This window comes from Chinchilla lanigera, unplaced genomic scaffold (assembly GCF_000276665.1).
Source record: "Chinchilla lanigera isolate Chin_1 unplaced genomic scaffold, ChiLan1.0 scaffold00015, whole genome shotgun sequence".
Classification (NCBI taxonomy): domain Eukaryota; kingdom Metazoa; phylum Chordata; class Mammalia; order Rodentia; family Chinchillidae; genus Chinchilla; species Chinchilla lanigera.
Window position 1 is genome coordinate 15,351,353 of NW_004955416.1, and position 24,344 is coordinate 15,375,696.

General features: G+C 43.3%; 1 protein-coding gene across 1 annotated transcript in view; it reads left to right on the top strand.

Annotated features, from left to right (window-relative positions):
• The window catches only part of LOC102024459 (arpin), a 58,948-nt gene that overhangs the window by 11,283 nt on the left and 23,321 nt on the right, over positions 1-24,344 (top strand). The window contains exons 6-8 of the mRNA XM_005381538.2: positions 4,729-4,820; positions 6,753-6,864; positions 17,465-17,536. Coding sequence (XP_005381595.1) covers positions 4,729-4,820; positions 6,753-6,864; positions 17,465-17,536 — 276 coding nt within the window. The remainder of the gene's footprint in view (positions 1-4,728; positions 4,821-6,752; positions 6,865-17,464; positions 17,537-24,344) is intronic.

Below are 24,344 nucleotides of genomic sequence, written 5' to 3' on the forward strand. Positions count from 1 at the left end.
CCTCTCTGCCGGCTGCAGGCCTCTCTCACGACCCCCGCCCTTCCCTGGCCGCTTTCCGAACCCCGAGTTTCAGTACTGTTCGGTGACACTAGCTGTGCGTCCCGGGCCGCCAGAGAAAGCGACGGTGGGGAGCGTGCCCGAGAACCCGAACGATCCAAGTCAAGTTTCTTTTTTTTTTTCTTTTTGTCTTTTTAAGACAGGGTCTCGCTATGCAGTTCAGGCTGGCCTTGAGCCCAGAAGTCGTTTCTTTAATCGTTTTGGTTGACCGCAGTTTCCCGAAGAGAAAGTCAGCTTCTTTAAAAAGCATTTTTTTTTTTTTTTAAACCCAGGGGTCTGGAAAAGTTTTCTTTTAGAATTATTTTGCGTCAGAGTTGACTGGGACTGCCCATGGAACGGGTACCCTCATTCCGTAGGTCTGAAGACAGTCAGTTGAAAAGTGGGGAAAAGCCGGGCGTGGTGGCTCACGCCTGTAATCCCAGCACTCGGGAGGCTGAGGCAGGAGGATCTTGTGAGTTCGAGACCAGCCTGGGCTACAAAGTGAGCTCAAGGCCAGCCTGAACTGCCTGCCGAGACCCTGTCTCAAAAAGACAAAAAAAATAAAAAAATATTTGGGGTTGGGGATATAGTTCAGTGGCATAAGCGCCTGCCTGGCAGGTGCAAGGTCGTGAGTTCGATCCCTGGTACCGCAAAAAAGGAAAAAAAAAAAAAAAAGAAAAGAAAAGTGGGGAAAAATGAGTAATGAGAAATTATAAATGCTACCACATGAGGGCTTATTAAGTGTTCGCATTAAATTGAATTTTCCAAAAACATCGTTCGGGAAAAACACATCATTACTTGCCTTTTACTCGCCATTGTTTTATTTCTTCGTGGCTAGGTTTTGAAATATTTAACTGGGGATTGGATAAAACCCACGAATGGCCAGTCAGCAAACTTACCTTCAGGCTTCAGCTCTACCTACTCTACTCTTGTGTCTGTTGTAATAAAGCATTCCGGAAGGCTGAGGCAGGAGGACTGTAAATTGAGCCTCAGCAATTTAGCAAGTCCCAGTCTCAAAGGAAAGAAAGAAAAAAAATCTCAGATTTAATTATTTTGTCAGATAGAAATGTGATTTACTATTAGGATTTTTAAAGCTTAGGTATATTTTATTTGGTATATTACACTGAAGATTAAAAAATAAGCATTCCATATAATGATTCAATCTTCATTTGTGTGGAAGTTTCTGTTTTTTCTGACAAGGTTATTGAGATATAATTCATATACCACATGTGTCACCTATAGGAAATATACAATTAAGTGGCATCCATCACAGTTGTATTTTTATTTAGTTTGGTTTTTTGAGACGGGGTCTTGCTATGTAGCCCAGGCTGGCTTCAAACTCCAGGCAGTCCTCCTTCCTTGGCCTCCCTAATGCTGAGATTACCAGTGTGAGCTGCCACGCCCCGCTTGTGTTTCATACCACTTCCCCACTGCTGCTTCCACTTACTGCTAGAGTCAGAAAACAAGACTTTAGTTCAAAAAAATGTTTTTGACATTTTAAAAAAGCGCAGATGCTTAGCATGTTTTGTATGTCTGAGCATACAGAATTAATGTTTTACGACATCCTGACACCTGTGAGCTTTGTCTGTTCTTTAGATGTAAGCCAGAAAAATACTGATTGATTTACTCAAATTTATAGTAGCCAGAGATTAGCAAAGTTGCGCTCATCCATTCAGTAAATAGAGAGCCATTCCACACCCTGTAGAGTCAACATAATTTCCCCACAATAGCACTTTCCATATACATATATTTTTTTGAGACAGGGTCTCGTTGTGTAGTTCAGGCTGGCCTTGAACTCACTGTGTGTTACCTCTTGAGGGTGGCTGGATTTCGGGGGTGTGACACTGAGGATTGATGGTGCAGTGCTAACTCAAGGACCCTAGGATTAAGGGTGTTAGTGCTCTTCCCCTCTAAATAGCCTGGATAGGATATAAGGGGCAGAAAGATGATTTTAAGGTCTCTCCCTTGATGCTTTTGGTACCTTCTGGCCTTCATGAACTGTTATTTATGAAACCACGCTGCCTTGGGGCCAGCCAATTATAGACTGAAACCTCTACAAACTATGAGCTAAGTAAACCCTTCCTCCCTTAACTTGTGGGTGTCGGGTATTTTGTCTCATCAATGAGAGAAAAGTAACTAAGACGCTATGAAGTCCAGGCTGGTCTTGAATTTAGCGTGGATCCTCCTGCCTCAGCCGCCCGGGTGTGTGCCACCACTCTCGGTTCCATGCTTTTGTTTTGAATAGCTGATAGCTTTTAAATAGCCATTTCAAACCCAAATTCAGTGCTGTAGAAAGGGGTTAAAATTATGTGGAGGTATATTTTGACTCTCAGGGAAAGTCCAGTCTTAATGTTTCCTTGGGCTGGCCTTGAACTCACTATGTGTTACCTCTTGAGGGTGGCTGGATTACAGCTCAAAGTGTGAACCCCCCACCAGCAACATTGGTATCACCTGAGCTTGTTAGAACTGTAGCCTCAGGTGTTACTCAGATCTACCAGATAATCTGCCTTTAACCAGCTCTCCCAGCTGACTCTTTCCTTGTACATTAAGATTGGAGGACGACTGCTTTAGAGCTTTTACTTCATGTCTTACTGTTTTTCCTTCCTAGCATCCTTTTGTACTGTACTTAGGAAATTCAGATGTATAAGTGGAAATTGAATGAGAGTTAGCAAGTGAACCTTTTATAGTTGAGCTTTCTCCAGTGTGCAGGAATTGAATGGTAGATGAAAAAAATTGTTAACTGTTGAGTTCAAAATTCTAATCTGTAAATAGAATTTTTTCTATCTTTTTTCAGTAATAGTTTGTTTTTGTTTTTTGTCTTTTTGAGACAGGATCTCACTATGCAGTTCAGACTGGGCTTGAACTCACTTTGTAGCCCAGGCTGGCCTCGAACTCACAACAATCCTCCTGCCTCAGCCTCCTGAGTGCTGGGATTACAAGGGTGTGTTACCAAACCCTGCTCAGTAATATTAGTTGGTATATTCTTACAAGCATCTTATAAGTAGTAGTCTACAGTACCAGTACGAATATTACCAGTATACATTTGGCAAATTTAGTTTTTGTTGTGTGTGTGACTGGGGATTGAAACCAGAAGCTTGCACATGCTAGGCAAGCGCTGTACCACTGAACCTCCTCCCTTGAATTTACATTTATGAAACATGCCCATGATTACTTATTGTCTGTGATTACCTATTGATCTTCATGAAGTGTTAGAACCACTTAGATTTCTATTTACTGGGCAAAGATGTTTTCCAGAGGGAAACAAAACACTTCAGGATTGGGTGGTTTAGTTTTTCTTAGACTTTGTGTGGGAATTTATTTTATTTTAATTTACTTTTTGTCTTTTTGAGACAGGGTCTCCCTATGCAGTTCAGGCTGGCCTTGAGCTCACTTTGTAGCCCAGGCTGGTTTCAAACTTGCATCAATCCTCCTTCCTCAGCCTCCTGAGTGCTGGGATTACAGGTGTGTACCACCATGCCCGGCATGTGTGGGAATTTATTAATTCTCCTTTCCTGGTTTAAATATCAGTCTACCCGGTTTAAACATCAGTTTGTCTGCTGGGCCTGGTGGTGCACACCTGTAATCCTTGCGCTTGGGAGGGTGAGGCAGAAGGATTGGCATGAATTCAAGGTCAGCCTGGGCTACGTAGTTGAAGACCTGCTTGAACTACATAGTGAGACCCTGACTCAAGCAAACAAAATAAATGAATGAATGAATGAATGAATGAATATCAGTTTGGTATAGCACAGTAATGATTAGTGACCCAGATATCTCAGTAAATATACCCGACCTTAATTCCTATAGTAGAGCCTTGTCTGTTCTCTCATAGAATCACTCTTTCTTTTTCTTTTTAATCCACTCATCTTTCTTCTTCTTCTTTTTTTTTTTTTAAATCTTTTTTGAGACAGAGTTTCATTGTCCAGTTCAGGCTGGCCTTGAGTTCAATTTTTAGCCCAGGCTACCCTCCAACTCACAGTGATCCACCTGCCTCAGCCTCTCAAGTGCTGGGATTATAGGCATCCTCTACAATGCCTGGCTCTACTCATCTTTTTTGTTTTGGATTGTTTTTAAAGGTTTTTTTTAAGGTTATTTTTTTGGGGGTTTAAGGTTTCTTTTTTGGTACTAGGAATCAAACTCAGGGCCTTGCACTTGCCAGGCACTGTGCTGCTGAGCTATATCCTTGGCCCTTGTGTTTTTTTGTTGTTGTTTTGGTTCTGGGAATTGAACTCAGGACCTTGTGCTTGCCAGGCAGGTGCTTGTGCCACTGAGCTATATCCCTAGCCGCCCTTGTGTTTTTTTTTTTTTTTTTGGTCTTTTTGAGACAGGGTCTCCCTATGCAATTCAGGCTGGCCTTGAGCTCACTTATAGCCCAGGCTGGCCTTGAACTCTTTAATGATCCTCCTGCCTCAGCCTCCCGAGTGCTGGGATTACAGGAGTGCACCACCACACCCAGCTCTTGTTTTGTTTTTTGAGACCAGGTCTTGCTATGGTGCCTGTGCTGATTTCTCCCCCATCCCAGTCCTCTGTGCCACCACACCTGGCCTGCCACTTATCACCATTGCCTTTCTGGGAACTACCACTAAATATTCGGGTTGCTCTGGGCTTGGAAGTACTTTTTTCCCTGTTTGTCCTCATCAATGGGATATAGTTTTCCAGATTTTCCCACTAACTTGCCTTTCTGTTGTTCCATAGCCAGAAGAAATCCAACAGCAGATCGTTAGAGAGACTTTCCATCTAGTCCTCAAGCGGGATGACAACATCTGTAATTTCTTGGAGGGAGGAAGGTAAAACTGCTTCATTTTCTGACCCCCATCTGTTTACTTGTGTGTGGTCTTCATCATTGTCGTTGCTTGTGGCATACTCAAGTGTTGGAGTCCTAATGCAACCCAAGCTGGTCTTAGTGGGACCTTCACAGGGAAAGACCCTGTCCTCTTTGGGAAGCAGCTCATTATCATGCTGCAGCTGTCACTTTCCTAGATGTCTGGTTCCTGGGAGGATAGGTAGGGGAAAAGGGTGAGGTGAAGGAGTTTAGATACTTCTGCCAAACTTGGTTGCCTGTCATCTGATGGACATGGCCTGCTTCTAGCATTTAGCTGTCCCCTTTTATGGTGATTGACCCTCTAGTGTGGTAGGTGTGTTGGTTACTTTTGTCTTGTTGCTGAGGCAAAATACCCAACACTCAAAATTAAGGAAGGAAAGATTTATTTTTAAAATTTTTTTTATTTGAAAGAGAATTTAAAAACAACAAAATAACAACAACAAAGACAAAAACAACACAAAAACAATGAAAACAATACAGGATTTCACAACAAAATCATAGGGATTAACAATGGTTGTTATATTACACATTGTTATCTTCAATGAAGTTGCTCAGATTACCAGATGTAAGAATGCAAGATTGATCAAACAATTAAAGAGAATAAGGCCAGGCATGGTGGTGCATTCCTGTAATCCCAGCACTCAGGAGGCTGAGGCAGGAGGATCATTGCAAGCTGGAGACCAACCTAGGCTATAAAGTGAGCTCAAGGCCAGCCTGAACTGCATAGTGAGACTGTCTCAAAAAGACAGAAAGAAAGAAAGGAAGAAAGAAAGAATAAAAAGTATAAAAGCATTAGAAACGATACAGAGCTTTGCTAAACAAGATGATCGGTAGCCCCAGCACTTGGGAGGCTGAGGCAGCGGGATCGTTGCAAGTTTGAGACCAGCCTGGGCTACAAAGTGAGCTCAAGGCCAGTCTGAACTGCATAGTAAAACCCTGTCTCAAAAAGACAAAAAAAAAGTTTGGAATTCAACAGTGGTTGTTGTATTGCATATTGTTCTCTTCAAATTAGGTTTACTAATTACTAATTTACTTTAATTCAGATTACCAGATATAAGCATGTAAAAATGCTCAAGAAAAAGAAATTTAAGCATTAACTGTTCCTTTCAATAAACCATTAGACATCAGCAGTACAATTATCCCAGCTATCCTTGTATATACATATATATATATTTTTTTACCTTCTTTCTTTTCTCCTTTCCTTCCTCCCAGTTGTTCCTTCCCTTTGAGCAGTTTCTTTCCCTTTCACAATACCTATTGTACCTTTTGAGTTTTATTTACTCTTTCAGGTTCTTACACTAGGGAGACAATACGATGTTTAAAAGGAAGGAAAGGTTTATTTAGCTCACAATTTGTGGAGGATTCAGTCCATAATCAGCTGGCTCCAAGGCAGGGTGGCAGGGCACAGGGGCAACACTTCAAGGGGGCAGAAGACAGCAAAAGCAGCAAGAGCAAAAGGGGGAGAACAAGCCTCTTTTCCTCCGTTATATTGTATGTGGGGTACTTACCCACACCAGGTTTGTGTCTCCTCTTCCACAAGCTCAGGATGTTTACAGAATGAGGACCCTGGCCCCCTACTGAGTCACTTAGTTAAGCTTCTCAACTCTCAGTTCTCAAGCTGACACAATGTGTCAGCCATTACAGTAGGCAAGCATTCTACTGCTGAGCTACATTCCCAGTCCTTGTTATGTTTTAAGACAAGGCATCACTGAGTTGCCCGTTCTGGCCTCAAACTTGTGATCCTCCTGGCTCAGCCTCCCAAGTAGTTAGGATTGCAGGCCTGGGCCACCATGCCCAGTAAGGTTCTCCTTTTCTTTTGAGCCCTTTCCCATGAGTTGGCACAGGGTTTCTCATTGATTTAAGATGTAGGCATTTAAGTGTTTCCTGTCTTCTACAGTTTGATTGGTGGCTCTGACTACAAACTGATTTATCGGCACTATGCTACCCTATACTTTGTATTTTGTGTGGATTCATCAGAGAGTGAACTTGGGATTTTGGACCTCATCCAGGTATGTGTGGGCAGCTAAGGAGGGCAGCAATTCTAGAGTTTCCTGGGGCTTTTGAGAAAGCACCTGGCAGTTCTCATCTGTCTCCGTACTGATGGTGAAAGTTGCCAACTGCCCACCAGGTGGCACTGTGGGAAAGCACTTGAGTAGCCCTCAGAGAGACAGAGCTTGGGGATTTACTGGTTTCTACCCCTTGGGTAGCCTTTAGTTTACTTTTTCTTTTCTTTCTTTTTCTTTTTTTTTTTTTTTTTTTTTTGTCTTTTTGTGGCAGCGTCTCTCTGTGCAGTTCAGGCTGGCCTTGAGCTCACTTTGTAGCCCAGGCTGATCTTGAACTCACAACGATCCTCCCGTCTCAGCCTACCGAGTGCTGGGATTACAGGTGTGTGCCACGAGGCCTGGCAGTTTTCATATTTTTGAATTTTCTTTCAGCCATTAAACAAAAATGACATTTAAACATTTATATTTTGGGCTTATAACTATAGCTCACTATATCTCACAGCAAAGAAACTTGATACTTTAGTCTGTGCAATCTGGACGTAAGTAAATGTGATTTTTAAAAGGTTTTTTGACAGTGAGAAGTTGCTAAGAGATTGTGTGTGCTCTTCTTTTATAGAAACTGAGATGTGGGGTGGTGCTGGAGTGCAGCACGTGCAAGGCCGCTGGTTCAGTCCCCAGCACTGAGAGAGAGAGGGGACTTTATAACTTAGTGGACATTTATTAAATATTTCGTGTGCACTGGAGTTGAAGATCACATACGTAAATATAATAGAAACTAAGAGGTTTGATCTTTGGAAAGACAATAAAAATCAATAAGTAATTGGCTTAATCTCTATGAAGAAGATAAAAGTTGGAAATATAAAACATCACTTTTAGATGATAAATGGTTATGATAGATTAGAAAATGTAATAATAAAAGAAGCTCATTTACAATAGCAAAAGAAAGCCAGACGTGGCGCACACCTGTAATTCCAGAACTCAGGAGGCTGAGGCAGGAAGATCATTGCGAGTTCAAGGCCATCCTGGGCTACAAAGTGAGCTCAAGGTCAACCTGAACTGCATAATAAGACCCTCTCTCCCCCCAGCCCCCAAAAAAAGACAGTAGCAAAAGATTTCATAAGATATCCAGGAATAGATGTAAGAAATCTATAAGATTCTGGTGAGTGGGACATCCTTCCATCATCTTTCCATGGGTGGACCACTCTTTTCCCAGGACAGAACTTCCTCTAGATTCACAAATTCACAGACTTCTGCCAGAGCACATAAATATTCATAACTTTAAATAGTAGCGTGTCTCTGTCTTGAGGGCCTTCGCTCTATGTCTATGAATATATATTATTAAATTCCTGCCAAGCAAAACCCTTCCCATACCTCTTAAAACAAGTCTATAAGAGCTATATGAAGATTTAAAACTCAGCAAAAAATACAAAATAGAGCAAAATAAATTAACATATTCTTTTCCTGTTGAGAAAACATTAAAATATCAGTGCTTCATAATAGTGAAAACCCAATCAAAATCCTAGTAAAATTATTGTTCTTTTTAAAAATTATTATCGTGAAATGTATGTATAGGAAATATATGAAACACGCTGTGTCATTTGAAGAACACCAGTAAAATGAACACTGCTACCCATCACCTAGAACGTGACTAGCACCTTAGAAATCACCTGCACCGCCCTCCACACACAGCCCCTCCTTCGCTGCGCCCTCTTAGCTTGGGGTGGTCATTCCTTTGCTTCTCTCTATGGTTTTATGAGGTGCTCAGCATCCCTAAGTGATATTCTGCTTGGTGTGGAGAAACTAAGTGTGGAGCACAAACTTAGCTCTAGGAGGAAAGAGGGGTTTTGTTACCTATGTGTTACACGTGTCCAGCCCTGCTACAGTGTCCAGTCCTACATTTTATCTATATTAAGTGCCCCTTGTATCATACTTTAATAACTTTAAAGTCAGGATGTGATTATAACGTGATACTTTGTGATTATAATTGACAGCTTTCTTCCCTGTTAGCACATAAAATAGTGATTTGCCGTATAGTAAGGAGAAAAGCAATTATTTGTGTATTTTGAATGTAGTACTAGCTTGGCTGGGGGTACTCGGTGTTAGGGTGTGCTCAGCGTGCCCAAGGTGCTCTGTTCAATCCTTCGCACAGGAGAAAAGAACTTTTTTTCTAAACTATCACAGTAAATGTAAATCATCTATTTTTATCTCCCTTTGTTGAAGAGACTTTAATTTGCAATTAATTAACTTTCTTTTTTGATCTTTTTGAGACAGGGTCTCTGTATGCAGTTCAGGCTGGGCTTGAGCTCACTTTGTAGGCCAGACAGGCCTCAAGCTTGCAACAGTCCTTCTGCCTTAACCTCCCAAGTGCTGGAATCACAGGTGTGCGCCAGCACACCCGGCTTGCAGCTAATTAACTTTCACGTGAAATCCATACCCCCCATCAAAGCCAGCAAGGCCTGACATGGACTGGCTCCTTGATCTCTATTTGACCTCACTGTACACTCTCATCTTAACCCTCTAGCCCTCATGCTGGTCTTCAAAGTCAAGTACACTTTCACCTCAGTATCTTTATATTTGTTCTGTCCAAATATTTTCTAGCCTGATAGATAAAAAAAAGTATAAATCAGGGAGGTAAGGTGGCACAGGCTGGTAAGCAGGAAGTTGAGGCAGGAAGATTGTAAATTCGAGCCCAGTCCAGGTAAATTCAGTGACTTAGTGAGTCTCTCTCTGTCTCAAAAATATTTATTTATTTATTTATTTATTTTTGTTTTTTTGTTTTTCCATTACTGGGAATCGAACTCATGACCTTGTGCTTGCCAGGCAGGCACTGTGCCGCTGAGCTAAATCCCCAGCCCCTTCAAAAATATTTAAAAAGGGTTAGGGGCTGAGGATGTAAAGGACCTGGGCTCTATCCCTAGTACCACACCAAAAAAAAGAGAGAGAGAAAGAAAGAAAAAGGAAAGAGAAAAGAAAAAAGGAAATTCACTTTTTTCTGAAGAACTTCCCTGAATACTAATGAGGCTGCATATCTTTGTGTTTGCTGGCCACTGGTATTTGGAAATGTCTGACCACAGCATTAGTCCACTTATGGCTCATTAGTTTTATTCATTTGTATATATTACATTTCCCCCTAATTTATGGTTTGGTTTTTTTTTGTTTTTTTGAGATGGTCTCACTATATAGTTCAGGCTGGCCTCTAACTCACAACGATCCTCCTGCCTCAGCCTCCTGAGTACTGGGATTATAGGGGTGTGCCACCACCCCTAGCTCTTGTCCTTTTATAGTTTAAAGATTTGGTTTTTTTGGTTTTAGCACTATTGGAGGTTGAACCCAGGGCTTTCCCACTGAGGTATATTCCCAGTATATTAAAAATATATATAATATTTTTTAATTTTTGAGATAAGGTCTTGCTAAATTGCCTAGGCTATGCTCAAATTTGGGAACCTCTTGCCTCAACTTCCTTGAGTCAGTGCTGAGATTTCAGGCACACAACACCACACCTTGCTAGTTTGAGTTTAATGAAAGTAAATTTAACCTTAAAGTGCAAACACCTGTATCATTAACCAGATATTTACGAAGAAACCTTACTTTTTACTAAGTTAAAATCAGGCCGGGCGTGGTGGCTCACACCTATAATCCCAGCACTAGGGAGGCTGAGGAAGGAGGATCGTTGAGAGTTCTAGACCAGCTTGGGCTACAAAGTGAGCTCCAGGCCAGCCTGAACTGCATAGGGAGACCCTGTTTCAAAAACAAACAAACAAACAAAAAGTTAAAGTCAAACAGACATAGATAAAGTTATGGATGTTGATGATGGTGACGATCACACAATGTTGTGAATGTGCCAAGTTCCACTGTGTACTTAAAAGTGGGTAAACCGATAAATTTTGTATCTTTTACACAATTTTCTTAAAAACTAAAAAAAGCATGACAGCCATACAAAGCTAGGAGGCTGGCTGTTGGGTGAGCAAGGACCTGATACCAGAACAAAAAGTCATAAGGCCCCAGACTCTGTGTGATCTGTCTCAGACAGCACCCATTCTGCACACTGAAGATGGAGACCCGGCCTAGCTCCTCCTGCTGTGCGGGGGTGATCTTGCCGTGTCAGAACAAGTGTCTTGATTTCTCAGTACTTCGTAGTGCTTCCTTCCAAGCCTTGTAACTTCCTTCACCAGCTGAGCTCCATCCAGCATCATGCTCATCTTAGTAACCTTAATTTCCTACACGTGACATTTTAGTCCTTGTTTTCAAAATCCAGTTCTTGGATTTAGCAGGCTAGGATTTGCTCTGTATTTCTTGCCTTTCAAAGGGTTTTCCTCCTTTGCTCTCATTCAGTGATTTCACTGAATTTCAGGCTGGGTCTCAATAGCCAGGTGAGGCTGTCCTGGTCCCTGCCAGAGCTGCAGGTCTGGTGCCACCGTGGGAACTGCCACAGATGTTGAGCGGTTACCCAGTTCCTAATGCCAACAGGGAGGCCGCATTGGGAACACAGTCTTCCGTGGCTGTAGCCCGTCCTTGTTTTTGGAGTTCAACCATTTCTTTTTCTTACTCTTATGATATCTTAGATACCTTACTCTTTGTAACCTCTTAGCTCCTTGTGCACGCCTTTCTGTGTTTCTGATTCGGAGGGGAGGCAGACTGGAAATCCAGCTTAAACTTCTGTTCAGTCTTCATTTTTCATTGCTTTCTTATTGGAGACCCTCTCCACTGCATCAGTTATTGGGGACTACTGCAGTTAGTCCCTGATCTCCTGCCTAGAGTTACGGGAAGAAAGAGCAAGGGACAAAGTAGGGATACATGAGGGATCTGGGATGACCAGTTGTTCACGAGGAACAAAAGGCCACGAGGCAGCCAGAACTTTGGTGTTTATTCATTATATCTGAGTCAAGGTCAGAGCAGTGGGTGTTTCCGGAACAGTAATGGTGATTACTATGGGCTAATAAGAACAAAGCATCCCTGCAAGGACAAGGACTAGACAGGGGGGCAATGAGGAAACGGTAGTTTCCCCAGATGCCTTACTCTCTCCAGCAGGTGTTATCTTGCCCTGTGAGCCCCACAGCAGTCATTAGCCCTAGCGCTTCCAGCTGTGATCAGAAATGAGCAGGGAGTTTCCAGGTTCCAGCCTGGCTCAAGGGCAGGACAAGAACAAGCTTTGGATGTCCCCTAAACTCAATTTATAATTTGTGGTCCCCAGCACTTTCTCTATCTCTTTTTTGTTTTGTTTTGAGACAGGGTCTCCATATATGGCTTAGGCTAGCTTTGAACTCACTATGTAGCCCAGGTTGGCCTCAAACTCTTGGTGATCCTTCTGCCTCAGCCTCCCAAGTGCGGGGATTACAGGCATGTGCCACCATGCCTGACAACACCTTCTCTCTTGACTTGTACTTCCTGCTTGTATGCCTAGGCCTGTGGGTTTATCTTGAGTAGGAGCAGGATCTGATCTGCAGTTTTCTTTCTGTTCCTTCCTCATGATTCTTCCTCACTCTGCTTCTGAGCTGGGGCTTATTCCACTCTGTTTCACCTGCAATGATGTCTTTCTCCAACCTATAATTTGAGCGACTTCTGATTCTTTTTTTTTTCTTTTTGACTTCTTATTCTTGATGGTTTTCTATTCACCTGTGTCTGTTTACCATTCTCATGAATTTAATCCCTCCCTTTTATCAGAAGGATGTTCTTTGTCATGTGTTTCTCAAATGGGTGTTTTTTAGAGAGTATTTTTTGTATTTTGAGATAGGGTCTCACTGTGCAGTTTGAATTGGCCTTAAACTCACTGTGTAGCCCAGGCTGACCTTGAATTTGTGGTTCTTCTCCAGCCTCCAGAGTGCTGGGATTTCAGATGTGTTCTATGCGCCCAGCAAGAGGATTTCTTTTCTTTTTTTCTTTTTATTTTTTTTGAGACAGTGTCTCACTATGCAGTTTAGGCTGTACTGGACTCACTATGTAGCCCCGGCTGGCCTCAGACTTGTGGCAGTCCTCCTGCCTCAGCCTCCCAAGGGCTAGGTTTATAGGTGTGTGCCACCATGCCCGGCAAAAGGATTTATTTTCAACCTTATCTTTTCACCTTATGAAGTAGACTGACTCTTTTCCTGTCTGAGTCTGCCCTGTCCTCAGTGCAGGCTCTTTGCCCATTAGCATGCTCCTTGGCCCTGCCAGCTCTGTGTTTTTTTCCTTCCTGTCTTCTGACCTTGATGGCAATCTTGAATAACAATGTTTTGAGGCTCTCAGACATATGTGATACAGATACATCTGCTGCTTTATCTCCTGCCTCTGTCTGGTTGTATCTTTCTAGGGCTAATCAAGCTTGTTCTGTAGCACCAGCCTCTCGGAGAACCCAGTCTTCATTTCATTAGTGAAAACAGCGGCCTGGCACAGCACTGCTACAAAATACATTCTTCCTCACACACACCACACACTTGTGCTCCAGGTACCAGAGTTCAGAGTCTAATCTTTCCTACTCCGAAGATGAGTTGTTCCCAAGGGAGACCTCATAGCACCTGGGGGATCTGCCAATGCCTTTTTAAGGGTTTTTTTTTACATTCAGCTCAATAATATCTAAGATTTAGTAAGGTATTTTTATGTCTGCATTGAGATAGGTAACTATTTTTCCCCTCAAAAGTTAACTGGTGGTGCCTGCTTGTAATCCCAGCACTTGGAGCCTGAGGCAGGAAGAGCAGGAGGATTGCTGTGAGTTTGAGGCCACCTGGACTACAAAATGAGTTCAAGGCCAGCCTGAACTGCATAGTAAAACCCTGCTTCAGAAAGACAAAAGAAAAGGTTAACTGCCCCAGTACTATCAACTAGTTCATCTTTTCCTCACCAACTTAATACCACCTTTATCAATATTGCATTTTCATATTTGCAGTGGCAGACAGAAACATCAAAACAATACCCAGGATTTAAAGGCAGATTTATTTACATTGATGGGTACCGATTGGGATCACTCCCAAAATATCAGATCCTGATCTCTGGTGGTCTAGGGCTTATATGGGATAAGTAAGCAGAAAGTACAGAGGCAGAATGGTTTGTCAATTGGGGATTGGTTTATACAATGTGCATCACAGTGACCAGCCATTTCTAGAAGACAGAAACAACCTGAACTGCAACAGGAACTATCACCTGGACAACTAAGAAACAAGTACACTGGTGTGTGTGGGCATTTTATGTTATATTTTACCCCTTTTAGTTTCCCCAGCAAATCTTTGCTGGTCATATTACATGTGATTTTCTGAGACAAAAGGCCCAACTAGAAGCAGTACATTAGGGTTGTCAGTGATCCTAGGATGGGCTCTAGTAAAGGTCCCCCGATTGTCTTATTACAGAATTTTTCCCTAAGTTGTTTTTAGGAAGAGACATAATTCAGGCCTGTGCTGTGACATTACTCTGGAAAGATAGGGAGTTAATGTGACCTAGGAGAGTGTCCAGTGTGCCTTGGATGCTCATCAAATCTTGGCCAAGTGTTTGATTGTTCTATTTTCTTAGGGCAACCGCCCATAGAGTTTAAGGCAAAAAACACAGCTAGCCGGCTGAGGAAGGTAAGCCTGAGGAAAGCAGCCTGAAAAGACACAAAAATCAAGAAGAATAGGTATGGAGTAACCCTGTGAACTGTGTCCTCAGGCTTCAGCTGTGTGTGGACTGGTCAGCATCCAGAGTGACCAGAGCAGGGCTTTGAGTGTGAGTGAGCTGTCTGGTCCAGGTAAATTTTTCAGCAGCTCTGAGGCGGGATTTCTGAACTTGTAGAGGTAGATAGTGTGTACCTGGGTTATATGTGTGTGCAGGAATCTACAGATATAGCTGGTCTTTTAACTGGTTACAGGCTGTACGTAGTTTTAATGTTATCTAGTCTTTGAGTTACCTCTGCTACAAATGCAGGCCCGTTGTTGCTGCCAATGATAGGGGTAGGCCATGTCTAGGGGTGATTTTTTACAGCAGGACCCTACAAACATTGTCTTCTCAGTACAGACTACAGGCATATGCCATCATACCCAGCAATTTCTTTTTAAAAATAAGGTGCATGCCTATAATCTCAACATTCTGAAAGGCTGAGATAGGGGAATCTCAAGTTCCAGCTCAGCCTGGGTAATTTAGTGAGTTCTCAAAACCTTGTTTCAAAATAAATAAGAAAAACATTGGTCTCACTCAGTGTGGAATGGACAGAGAAAGCTGCTGAGATCCAGTTAGTCCCTCTGTCTCTTCTCTAGTTCTGGGTGTCTGGGCAGTTACTCTTCCCAAAGCACAAGACGTGAGGTTTATTCCCTGCAGAGGGTGAAGGAAGGGTCTCGGGGCAGGGCAGGGTGTTAAGTGAATGCGTGTGTCCCAATGCTCTCTCCAGCCCTCTTCCCACTCAGTCCCAAATCTCTGCTCCAGTTCTTTACTCTCTAGGCTGGAGAGTGCATGCTTTCACTGGAGAATCTGACTGACCTAAGGAAAAAGAAACTTTACAGGGGCTGGGTTGATCCTCAACTGATAGACATGATTGTAGAGCTCTTTGAATCAGCCTTTTATTTTTATGAATGAAAAAAACCAAGGATTATCAGATATCTGAGGAAAACCTGTAATGTGGAAGAAAGACAAAATGAACAAACAGTAAAAAGCAACTTGGAAGAAATAGACACTGCAAAGAAAGGAAAACTGAAAAAAAAAAAAAAACAAAAAAACAATAAACCCAAACAGCCTATCCTTAAAGCTACAGAGACAACAAAGTTGGTTGCTTAACAAACAAAAACACTCAGAACAAAATTATTTCTTAGAAATTAAAAATCTGGAGCTGAGCATAGTGGCACACACTTCTAATCTCAGCACTCGGGAGGCTGAGGCGGGAGGATTGCTTTAAGTTTGAGGCCAGCTTGTGGTACATAGTGAATTCAAGGCTGCCTGGACTACAAAGTGAGACCCTGTCTCAAAAATAAATAAAATTAAAAAAATAAAAATAAAAATCAGAGAAGACATGGAAACAAACAAGAACCTACCTCAGCTGAAGCTTTGAAATGCTAGGTAGCTTTCCCAGAATGAGCAGAGGTGGCCAATGGAAGAGAAAAGATGAAAGGGACAGAGTCCAGCACCTGAGTGTGAGCATCTCCAGACTGGTTAGGGGTGTGAAGAGAGGAAATTCTTTTTTTTTGTTTTTTTTTCCCTGGTACCAGGAATTGAACTCATGACCTTGCGCTTGCCAGGCAGACGCTGTGTCACTGAGCTAAATCTCCAGCCCCCTATCAGGAAATTCTTAACAAAAGATTTCTATGAAATCTCCCAATACTGGGGCTGGGGATATAGCTCAGTGGCATAAGTGCCTGCCTGGCAAGCGCAAGGTCGTGAGTTCGATCCCTGGTACTGCAAAATAAATAAATAAATAAATAAAACCAAAAATCTCCCAATACTGAAGGACTGCACTTCTGGTGTCTAAGAATAACCAAGTACCTATTACACAGCACAGTAGCCCAGTGTAGCTGTGTTACTTACAGTGAATGTTCTGGCACTGTTATAAATGCAGAATTACGAAGTGATGCTGTGGGATGACCGTGTGTCAGAGTGTGTATATGTATGTATTTCTGTTAGGTGTTGTCAAAGGAACAGAATTGCTGGGTCTGAGAGCATTAATGTATAATGCCAAATAATTTTCCAAAATGTTTGGTGTCTAGCAGAACACTGTGCCCTGGTTACCAGTTCCAGGGTGGGCTGTCAAGACTTGCATCATACTAAGAGCGTCCCTGGGGAAAACACCACAGTGGAGCCCTGGGTGGAGTGACATGTTACTTACATGCAGAAGGGACAGAGCAAGGTTAGCTCCAACTGTGTGCATTGGTCCCTCATGGCCAGTGGGTCTCCCATGGGTCCCTACGGGACAGTTCACCTGTGTACATTCATGTTGTGGCACAGTGGAAGGGCGTGCTTGGTTCAGGTCACTTGCAGTCCTCAAGTGAAACCCATTTGTCATGCAGTGCTGAACAACTGATGACATTGCTGACAGTGACACTGTTGAGATGAGGTCATTCTCTGAGGAAGAGATAAGAAAGGGCAGGAAGGACTAGAGGAAGTAGCTCAGTGGTAGAGTTTGCCTGGCATGCACAAGGCCATGATTCCATCCCCAGCACCACAGAAAAAAAGGCTGATATCTGGATAGTGTTTATATTATTATTTTCACTCACTCAATTATTTGCATGCTTTTCTGATATGTTATAATAAATAGTTGAAATTGTAGACATACATATTAAACTGATTTGTAGATTTTTTGGGGGGTTGGAACAGGATCTTGCTGGCCTTTAGCTCATCCTGCCTCAGCTCCCTGAGCACTGGGATTACAGGCATGTGCCACCACGCCCAGCCATAAATATTTTGAAGTTAATGTGAAATGAACAGACAAAACTATGTTAATGCTAACAATGGAAATTTGGTGGCTGTATCACTACACCAGAAACATGGTTTTCCTGTCTTAGTTGGTCCCCCTGAACTGGGATAAACAGGACAGTCAGCTTTTACAGGAGACAAAAGGGAGTTTGTTTGTTTGTTTTTGAGATTCAGTGTAAGTAAATAGTATCACAGTTTCTCCTTTATTTTGAAGTGTGACATTTACGAACCTGTTCTTACTTCTCTTTATCCTTTTCTCCTTTTCTAGGTTTTTGTGGAGACTCTGGATAAGTGTTTTGAAAATGTTTGTGAATTGGATTTGATCTTCCATATGGATAAGGTATGTTTGTCCCACATCAGGGTTGCTGGAAAACTAAGAGGAGGGCATCACAAGCCATTTTTAAACCTTCATTGTATTTCTCTTGACTTTATTCTAACATAGTACTAGAACTTGTTTTATTTAATAACTTCATAAGCTGGAGGGTCTTTTGCTAAGCTCTATTAACAGTTTTTTGTTTGTTTCCCTATATAGAGTCTCACTGTATAGTTCATGCCAGCTTTGAACTTCCTGTGTGACTGCATACTTTGAACTCTCCTGCCTCAGCTTCTTGAGTGCTGGGATTATAGGTGTGTGCTACAGTGCCTGGCTCATGACAGTTAACATGTAGTATAAGATTACTATTGGGCCTATGTTATGGTTCCTCTGTTCACAGACAGACTGCTTGGTGTAGGGCAGTGATGACAGTGGAATAACTGGCTATACAGACAAAGGTGAGAGTTTTATGTTATTAAGAGTTTGCCAGCCCTAGGCCAGTGACAGTGAAACTTTGGAATACATAACACGGGTAAAATTTGTACTTTTCCTCAGGAGTAAGATAGTAACTAATACATCTGTAAATACTTTCAGGTCAGGTGACACTAGGAAAGCATACTTGGCAACAGAATTGAAATGACCCCAAGTAGCATTCTAGGGTTTGTTTTGCTAGGGCCCGTGTCCTTGTGTGCCAGATTAAACCCAAGAGGGAGCCAGAGAGAAGGGGTGGGGACGTTGTTTTGTTTTATCCAGGAGGGCGCATGATGTCTCAGTGATGTTCACTGGTGACTCAGCTGCTTGCTGTCACTCCTGTCCATGGCCTTTGGAAGGAGATAGGATTTTTGAGAGGCTGCTGCTCATTGCCAGGCAGTGATCTTTAGTCATTTGTTTTCATCCTGACAAAGCAGCTCCGTATCTTAGGTGCATCGTAGCTGGCATTGCCATCTAGAAGACTTTATTGCCCTTGTACAGCAAGGTCTTCAGTTGCAGTGACTCTATCAGGCAGTGAATTCCTGTTCTGCTGGTGGAAAGGAGTGGCCTTGTCTCCCAGCACTGGCTTGGCTTTGGGCTCCAGTAGCGCCAGGCCAGGGAGAATCATAGATTCCTTTCCCCTCTGCAGATACTGGGCTTGGGACCCTGACACGTACAGGGCTCCCTGAAGCTCTTGAAATGCCGCTCACTTGCCCTTTCATGTAAATGCATCCTGGAAACCCCAGCTGTCTCCTGGCCTCTTGTCCTTCCAGGCACCAGAGGGGGTAGGTGCGCGGCGGCTGTTAAAGGTGCTGCTACCTGGTCATTTCTGTCGAGCACGGCCGCCATTCAAATTGGCTTCCCCTCTACACCAGTGGGAAACAAGGGTTATAGGCCTTATTGTTCTTCTTTTGAAGCATTTTTAAAATTGTGAAATAAGGTGTTATCTAAAGGGCTGCCTCCTGCTGTGCAAAATGGTGTCCTTTGTGGATACCACTGATTGTTCACCAGGCCAGAAATAAATTTCTCTGTATCTCAGAGTGTAGACTAAGAGATAGATTTTGCTGGGACAAGGGGAGTTTTCCAAACAAGAGAATAGAAGGCACAGATCTCTCACCCCCACCTTGTCCCCGTGGTGGGAGTCTCCCAAGGTGACTGCCCCTACCCCCCCATGCTGTCCCTTTGTACCCAACAGCGTGAGCATAGCTCACCAGTGAAGAGGCACCCAGAGTGCTTGGGCGCCCGCAGGACCCCTCTGCACACCAGCTGTCTGTAGAGCTTGTCTGCGAGTGCCAGGTGCCTGCTGATGGGGTGCCTGGAGAGACAGCTGTCGGTGTGCTGCAAAGGTGGGCGTGGGTGCTGCTGCCCTCACTGAAGCACGAGGTTTTCCCCAGCCCAGGCTGCTCAGGGTGTAGCCAGCCCTGAGTGTGCTTCCGAGATGTGCAGAGTCCCAGCATATTGGTTTGTGCATTACCTTCTTTGCTTGGTATTTTTTTTTTTTCAGTACCGGGAATCAAACTGATGACCTTGCACTTGCCAGGCAGGCATTGTGCCACTGAGCTAAATCCTCAGCCCCATTTGCTTGGTATTGTTTGCAAGAATTATCCATTTTGTTATGAGTAGCCTTTTCCAGAGTGGTTGTATCAGTTTATAATTACACTGGTTGGGGTGAACGTTTTCACTGCCCCATATCCTGATCAAAAAGTTGATGTTCTCAGTATAATAATCTCAGTATTGTTGACCAAGTAATTTCCAGTTCTTTTCCTTCTGGGACGCAGGGGGTGGAATTACCCATCTGTGCTTTAGGTGTAGCTGTTTGAAAGTAGCTAATGAAATGTCAGTAGATGTGACATGCGCCACTTCTAGGCAGCACTGTAAGCGCCTGTGCACAATTCTCCCTTTTTCCCTGCTTCTGCGGTTGTGGAAGGATGGATACAGCCTCCCTTGGTTGTGTTAAAGGGAGAGGTTTTCATGCGTCATCTGTGGACATTTTACTGAGTTTGTTCCGATCCTCAAGCCTAAACCGGTGCCTGTAATCCCAACACTCGGGAGGTTGAGGCAGGACAATCAGGAAAATTGCTGCGAGTTCGAGGCCAGCCTGGGTTACAAAGTGAGTTTAAGGCCAGTCTAAACTGCATAGTGAGACTGTGTCTCAAGAAGACAAAAAAAAAAAGAAATCCTCACACCTTTGTGTCTGTTTTACCTTCTCTGCTGACCAGAGTCTCCTGTGTGGGCGGAACACAAGCAGGGATGGGCAGCAGGTCTTGTTTCTGGTTTTCCAGGGCCCTTTTATCCTTTGCTGTGCAGTGTAGTATTTGCTAGAGGTTGTTTGGTAAATATGCCTTATCAGGGTGAGGAAGCTTCTTCTCTTTTCTTCCTGGTAACTAAGGGGTTTTTTGTTTTTTGTCTTAATTTCTTTTTTTTGTCTTTTTGAGACAGGGTCTCCTTATGCAGTTCAGGCTGGCCTTGAGCTCACTTTGTAGCCCATGCTGTTGCAACAAACCTCCTGCCTCAACTTCCCAAGTGCTGGGATTACAGGTGTGCACCATTGTCTTAATTTTTTGAGACAAGGTCTCACTATGTAGCACAGGCTGGCCTCAGACTCACAGCCATCATCCTGCCTCAGCCTCCTGAGTGCTGGGATAATAGGTGTGTGCCATGCCTGGTGGGCTAAGGGGTTTTAATCAAGAAAAGATGTTAAAATTTATCAAAAGCTCTTCCTTCATCTCCTGAGGTAATAATGACCTTTTGCCTCATCCTATGAGGACGTCTGCTGTGGCAGTAAAGTAATTCCAGTCCCAGCTATTTTATCAGACATGGCTTTAAGAAGAAATAAAAGGTCATAAAAATGTTGCTCTTATATGTCTTATCTTCACATAAGTTCTATAAAGTATTTTGCTGCTGCCACAGGTTTTGTTTACAGTTTATAAAACTATTTTTAGCCAGGTGTGGTGTTGGATGCCTGTAATCCCAGCACTCAGGCTGACGCAGGAGGATTTCAAGTTCAAGGCTGAATGGGGCAAGGTAGCAAGTTCGAGGTTGGCTTGGACTACAGAATGAGACCTGGTCTCAAACAAAACATAAAGACAAACAACAAAAAACCCCACAAAACTTTAGTTCTTCATGTGGTATTGGGAAATGACTGTTCATATCCTGGGGTTTGAAGTGACGGTCCTTTGAAGTGAAGGAGCCAGGCTTGCCTACCCCAGTCACTTGGAGGATGTCTGAAGGTGTTTCCCGAAGGGACTTTCTCTGCGTGCAATTTCAGGCTTCTCTTTGACCGAATGTAAAGCAGATCCTAATTCAGGTGTATCTTCTATTGATAATAGACATAGGGTTTTGCTTATGTTTTCTTTGACTTACAGAGGCAGAAGGCCCGTCACAAGGCCATAGAACATCACTGAGTTCTGCATCTTCCTTGCAGACTCTCCCCACACTGGGGTCAGAAATTCTTCCCAGTCCTCAGCTCTCCAGGTCCTGCACCCCTCACCTTATGGGCGTGGGCCTGAATAATAGGCTAGGGAAAGACCTGACGCCAGGCATTCCTGCTGCCGACAGCCTGACTATATAGTGAGACCCTGTCTCAAAATGGAACAAAACAAAAAATCCTATATGTATAATAAATAATTAAGGTACTTGGGCAATTAACATTAATGAATACTGTGTCCAATATAGTTCATATTTAAATGTGCCCAATAGTGACATATATGTGTGTGTGTGTCATACATAATAAAATGTTACATATATGTCACATTATTGGTTATAGATATAAAATCTGTTTCAGTTATGGGTCATGTTGCCTTTAATTATTATGTTTTTAGATTTCAATTGTTTATTAGGTTCTTTTTTTTTTGTCTTTTTGAGATAGGGTCTCCCTGTGCGGTTTAGGCTGGCCTTGAGCTCACTTTATACCCCAGGCTGGTCTTGAATTTGCAATGATCCTCCTGTCTCAGCCTTCCCAGTGCTGGGATTACAGCATGCGCCACCACGCCCAGCTTGTTTATTAGGTTTTAAAAAGCCATTCTCTCTTGTTGATTGCACCAGAGTTAGTTTTCCTAAGCCATTCTCTGGACTAGCCTTGACTCCTTGGCCAGACATTTAAGGCTAGTTTGTCTCTATCCTTTCCCAGCCCTCAGTACCACAACTTCTGGTCAGATACTCTGGATCACCTGGTAGCTCTGGCTGGTGCTCCGGCTGAGCGCTCTGACAGCATGTCTGTTCCATACTGGATCCTGCCTGTCATTCCTGCCCAGCTCAGGTCCTGCCCACAAAGCTGTTCCCTATCACTCAGCCAGTCTGAGGTCTGATGTCTTTGGACCACCATGTGTAGTACTGTTTCTAACCTTGTGGGACCTTAGCTTTATGGTTCTGTTTTCCTGCCTGATTGGACAGTCCTTATCTTTGTGCTGTTGCATCCCTCACTGAATCGAGTGTGGTCTTTTACTGAGTGGGACATTCTTCAGAGGAATGTCACTGAAGGGTTGATTCCTGGGACTACAGCTCATAAACTTGGTTGCAATTTAAACTGCTGGAGGCTGGAATAAGGTCTGATGTCCTGGTCTCTGGGGCAGCCGTTTCAAGCTTAGCATACCTCTTCTTGTAGAAATCCCCAAGCACAGTTCAGCCTCATGACTGAATTGGGTGTTGGTGTTAATTATGGTAATTTGAGTTATGTTTAAAGAAAACTGTGTGGGTGGTTGAGCTAGTATTCTGATTTTCGAGTGTCTGTAAACAGCAAAGCTGGCTTTGAAACTCTGGGGCTTCAGGATTTAGTGATTTGTGGGGCCTATAATCCCAGCACTGAGGAGGCTGAGGCAAGAGGATCCCTGGACGTGTGAGGCCATCCTGGGCTACATAGTGAGGTGTGGTGTTTGTTTTTTGTTTTTAAGAGAATAAGATGAAAAATAGAAATAAAATAAAACAGCCAGGTGTGGTGGCGCACGCCTGTAATCCCAGCACTAGGGAGGCTGAGGCAGGAGGATCGTTGTGAGTTCAAGACCAGCCTGGGCTACAAAGTGAGCTCAAGACCAGCCTGAACTGCATATCGAGACCCTGTCTCAAAAAGACCAAAGGAAAAAAAAAAAAAAAGAAATAAAACAGATCTTCGAATCAGGCTATACAGTACTTTAAGGTCAGCCTTAACTGTGTAGTGAGATGCTGTCTCAAAAAAAAAAAAAAAAAAAAAAAATTCAGCAATCAGAGCCACAATTAACTGTGTGAAGCGGCTAGATAGGATTGTCTTATTGTCTTTATAAATTTCACCTTGCAGTCTTTTTTTTTCCTTTGAGATGGGGTCTCACTGTGCAGTTCAAGTTGGCCTTGAGCTCACTTTGTAGCCCAGGCTGGGCTCAAACTTGCAATGATCTTCCTGCCTCAGCCTCCTGAGTGCTGGGATTATAGGTATGCGCCACCATGCCTGGCATCACCCTGCAGTCTTTAGAGAGTTGGAGTGTATCCTTCTGGGTGAGTCTGAGCTGAAGGAGACCACAGAGTATGGAATTAAATTCTGCTACGTGTATTACTGAAAGGGAAAATGCTGGGCATTCAGAGTTGAACTTTTGAGTGCTAAGATACAAGGGTCATGAACGGTAATGATGGCTCTGTTTGCCAGTGTCCCTTCAGGGAACAGATCTAGTGATAACAAAGCGCACTCACGCCCTCCACACCCTGGTGACTTGGAAGCAGCTGGCCTGATTGCCAGGCCCCAGAAGTGAAGGGCAGAGGGAAGGACACATATTTTGTGTTGTTTTGATGAAGAAGGAAGAGCTTTTTTTGCCTAGACCAGTGCTGGCGAATCTATTAGAGCTTTCAGTGATAGCAAACAGCCAGCTGTGTGCCGTAGGTTTGCCACCACTGGCCTAGACCAAGAAGGCTCGGAATTTTAGGTCTTGTACATGTTGTTCGTTGGCCTGTGGGCCATTCCTGGCCATCTGCTTCTCTTCCTGGAAGTGCTTAAGAGAGCCGGGGCTGGCCTTGTGTCCCGTTGCATCCCCAGCTCTTCTCTGCTAGTGCTTGATAGATTTTGTGTTAGAGTTGGGCTTAATTTATTATCTCACATACCCTGGGGTGAGTCACTATCCATGTTATCTCCACTCCATGGTGGCTGGGGACTGTGTTTCCTAGGCCAATTTCTTATTCCCTTAGGACAAGTGATAGAGATGAGCAAGAATGATTTTGTAAATTTCCAAGACCTCTATGGTCTGAGAGTGCCCCAGACCACATTTACTGTCTCTGCATAGACATGCTTAAGTCACTTTCCTGACTTGAACTGTGTGCTTTAAGGCACACTCTCATTGGAGGCCCAAGTGACGCCACAGAGAGGCTCTTCAGTTTGTTTAGTCATCCTTATTACTGGTTAAGAGCA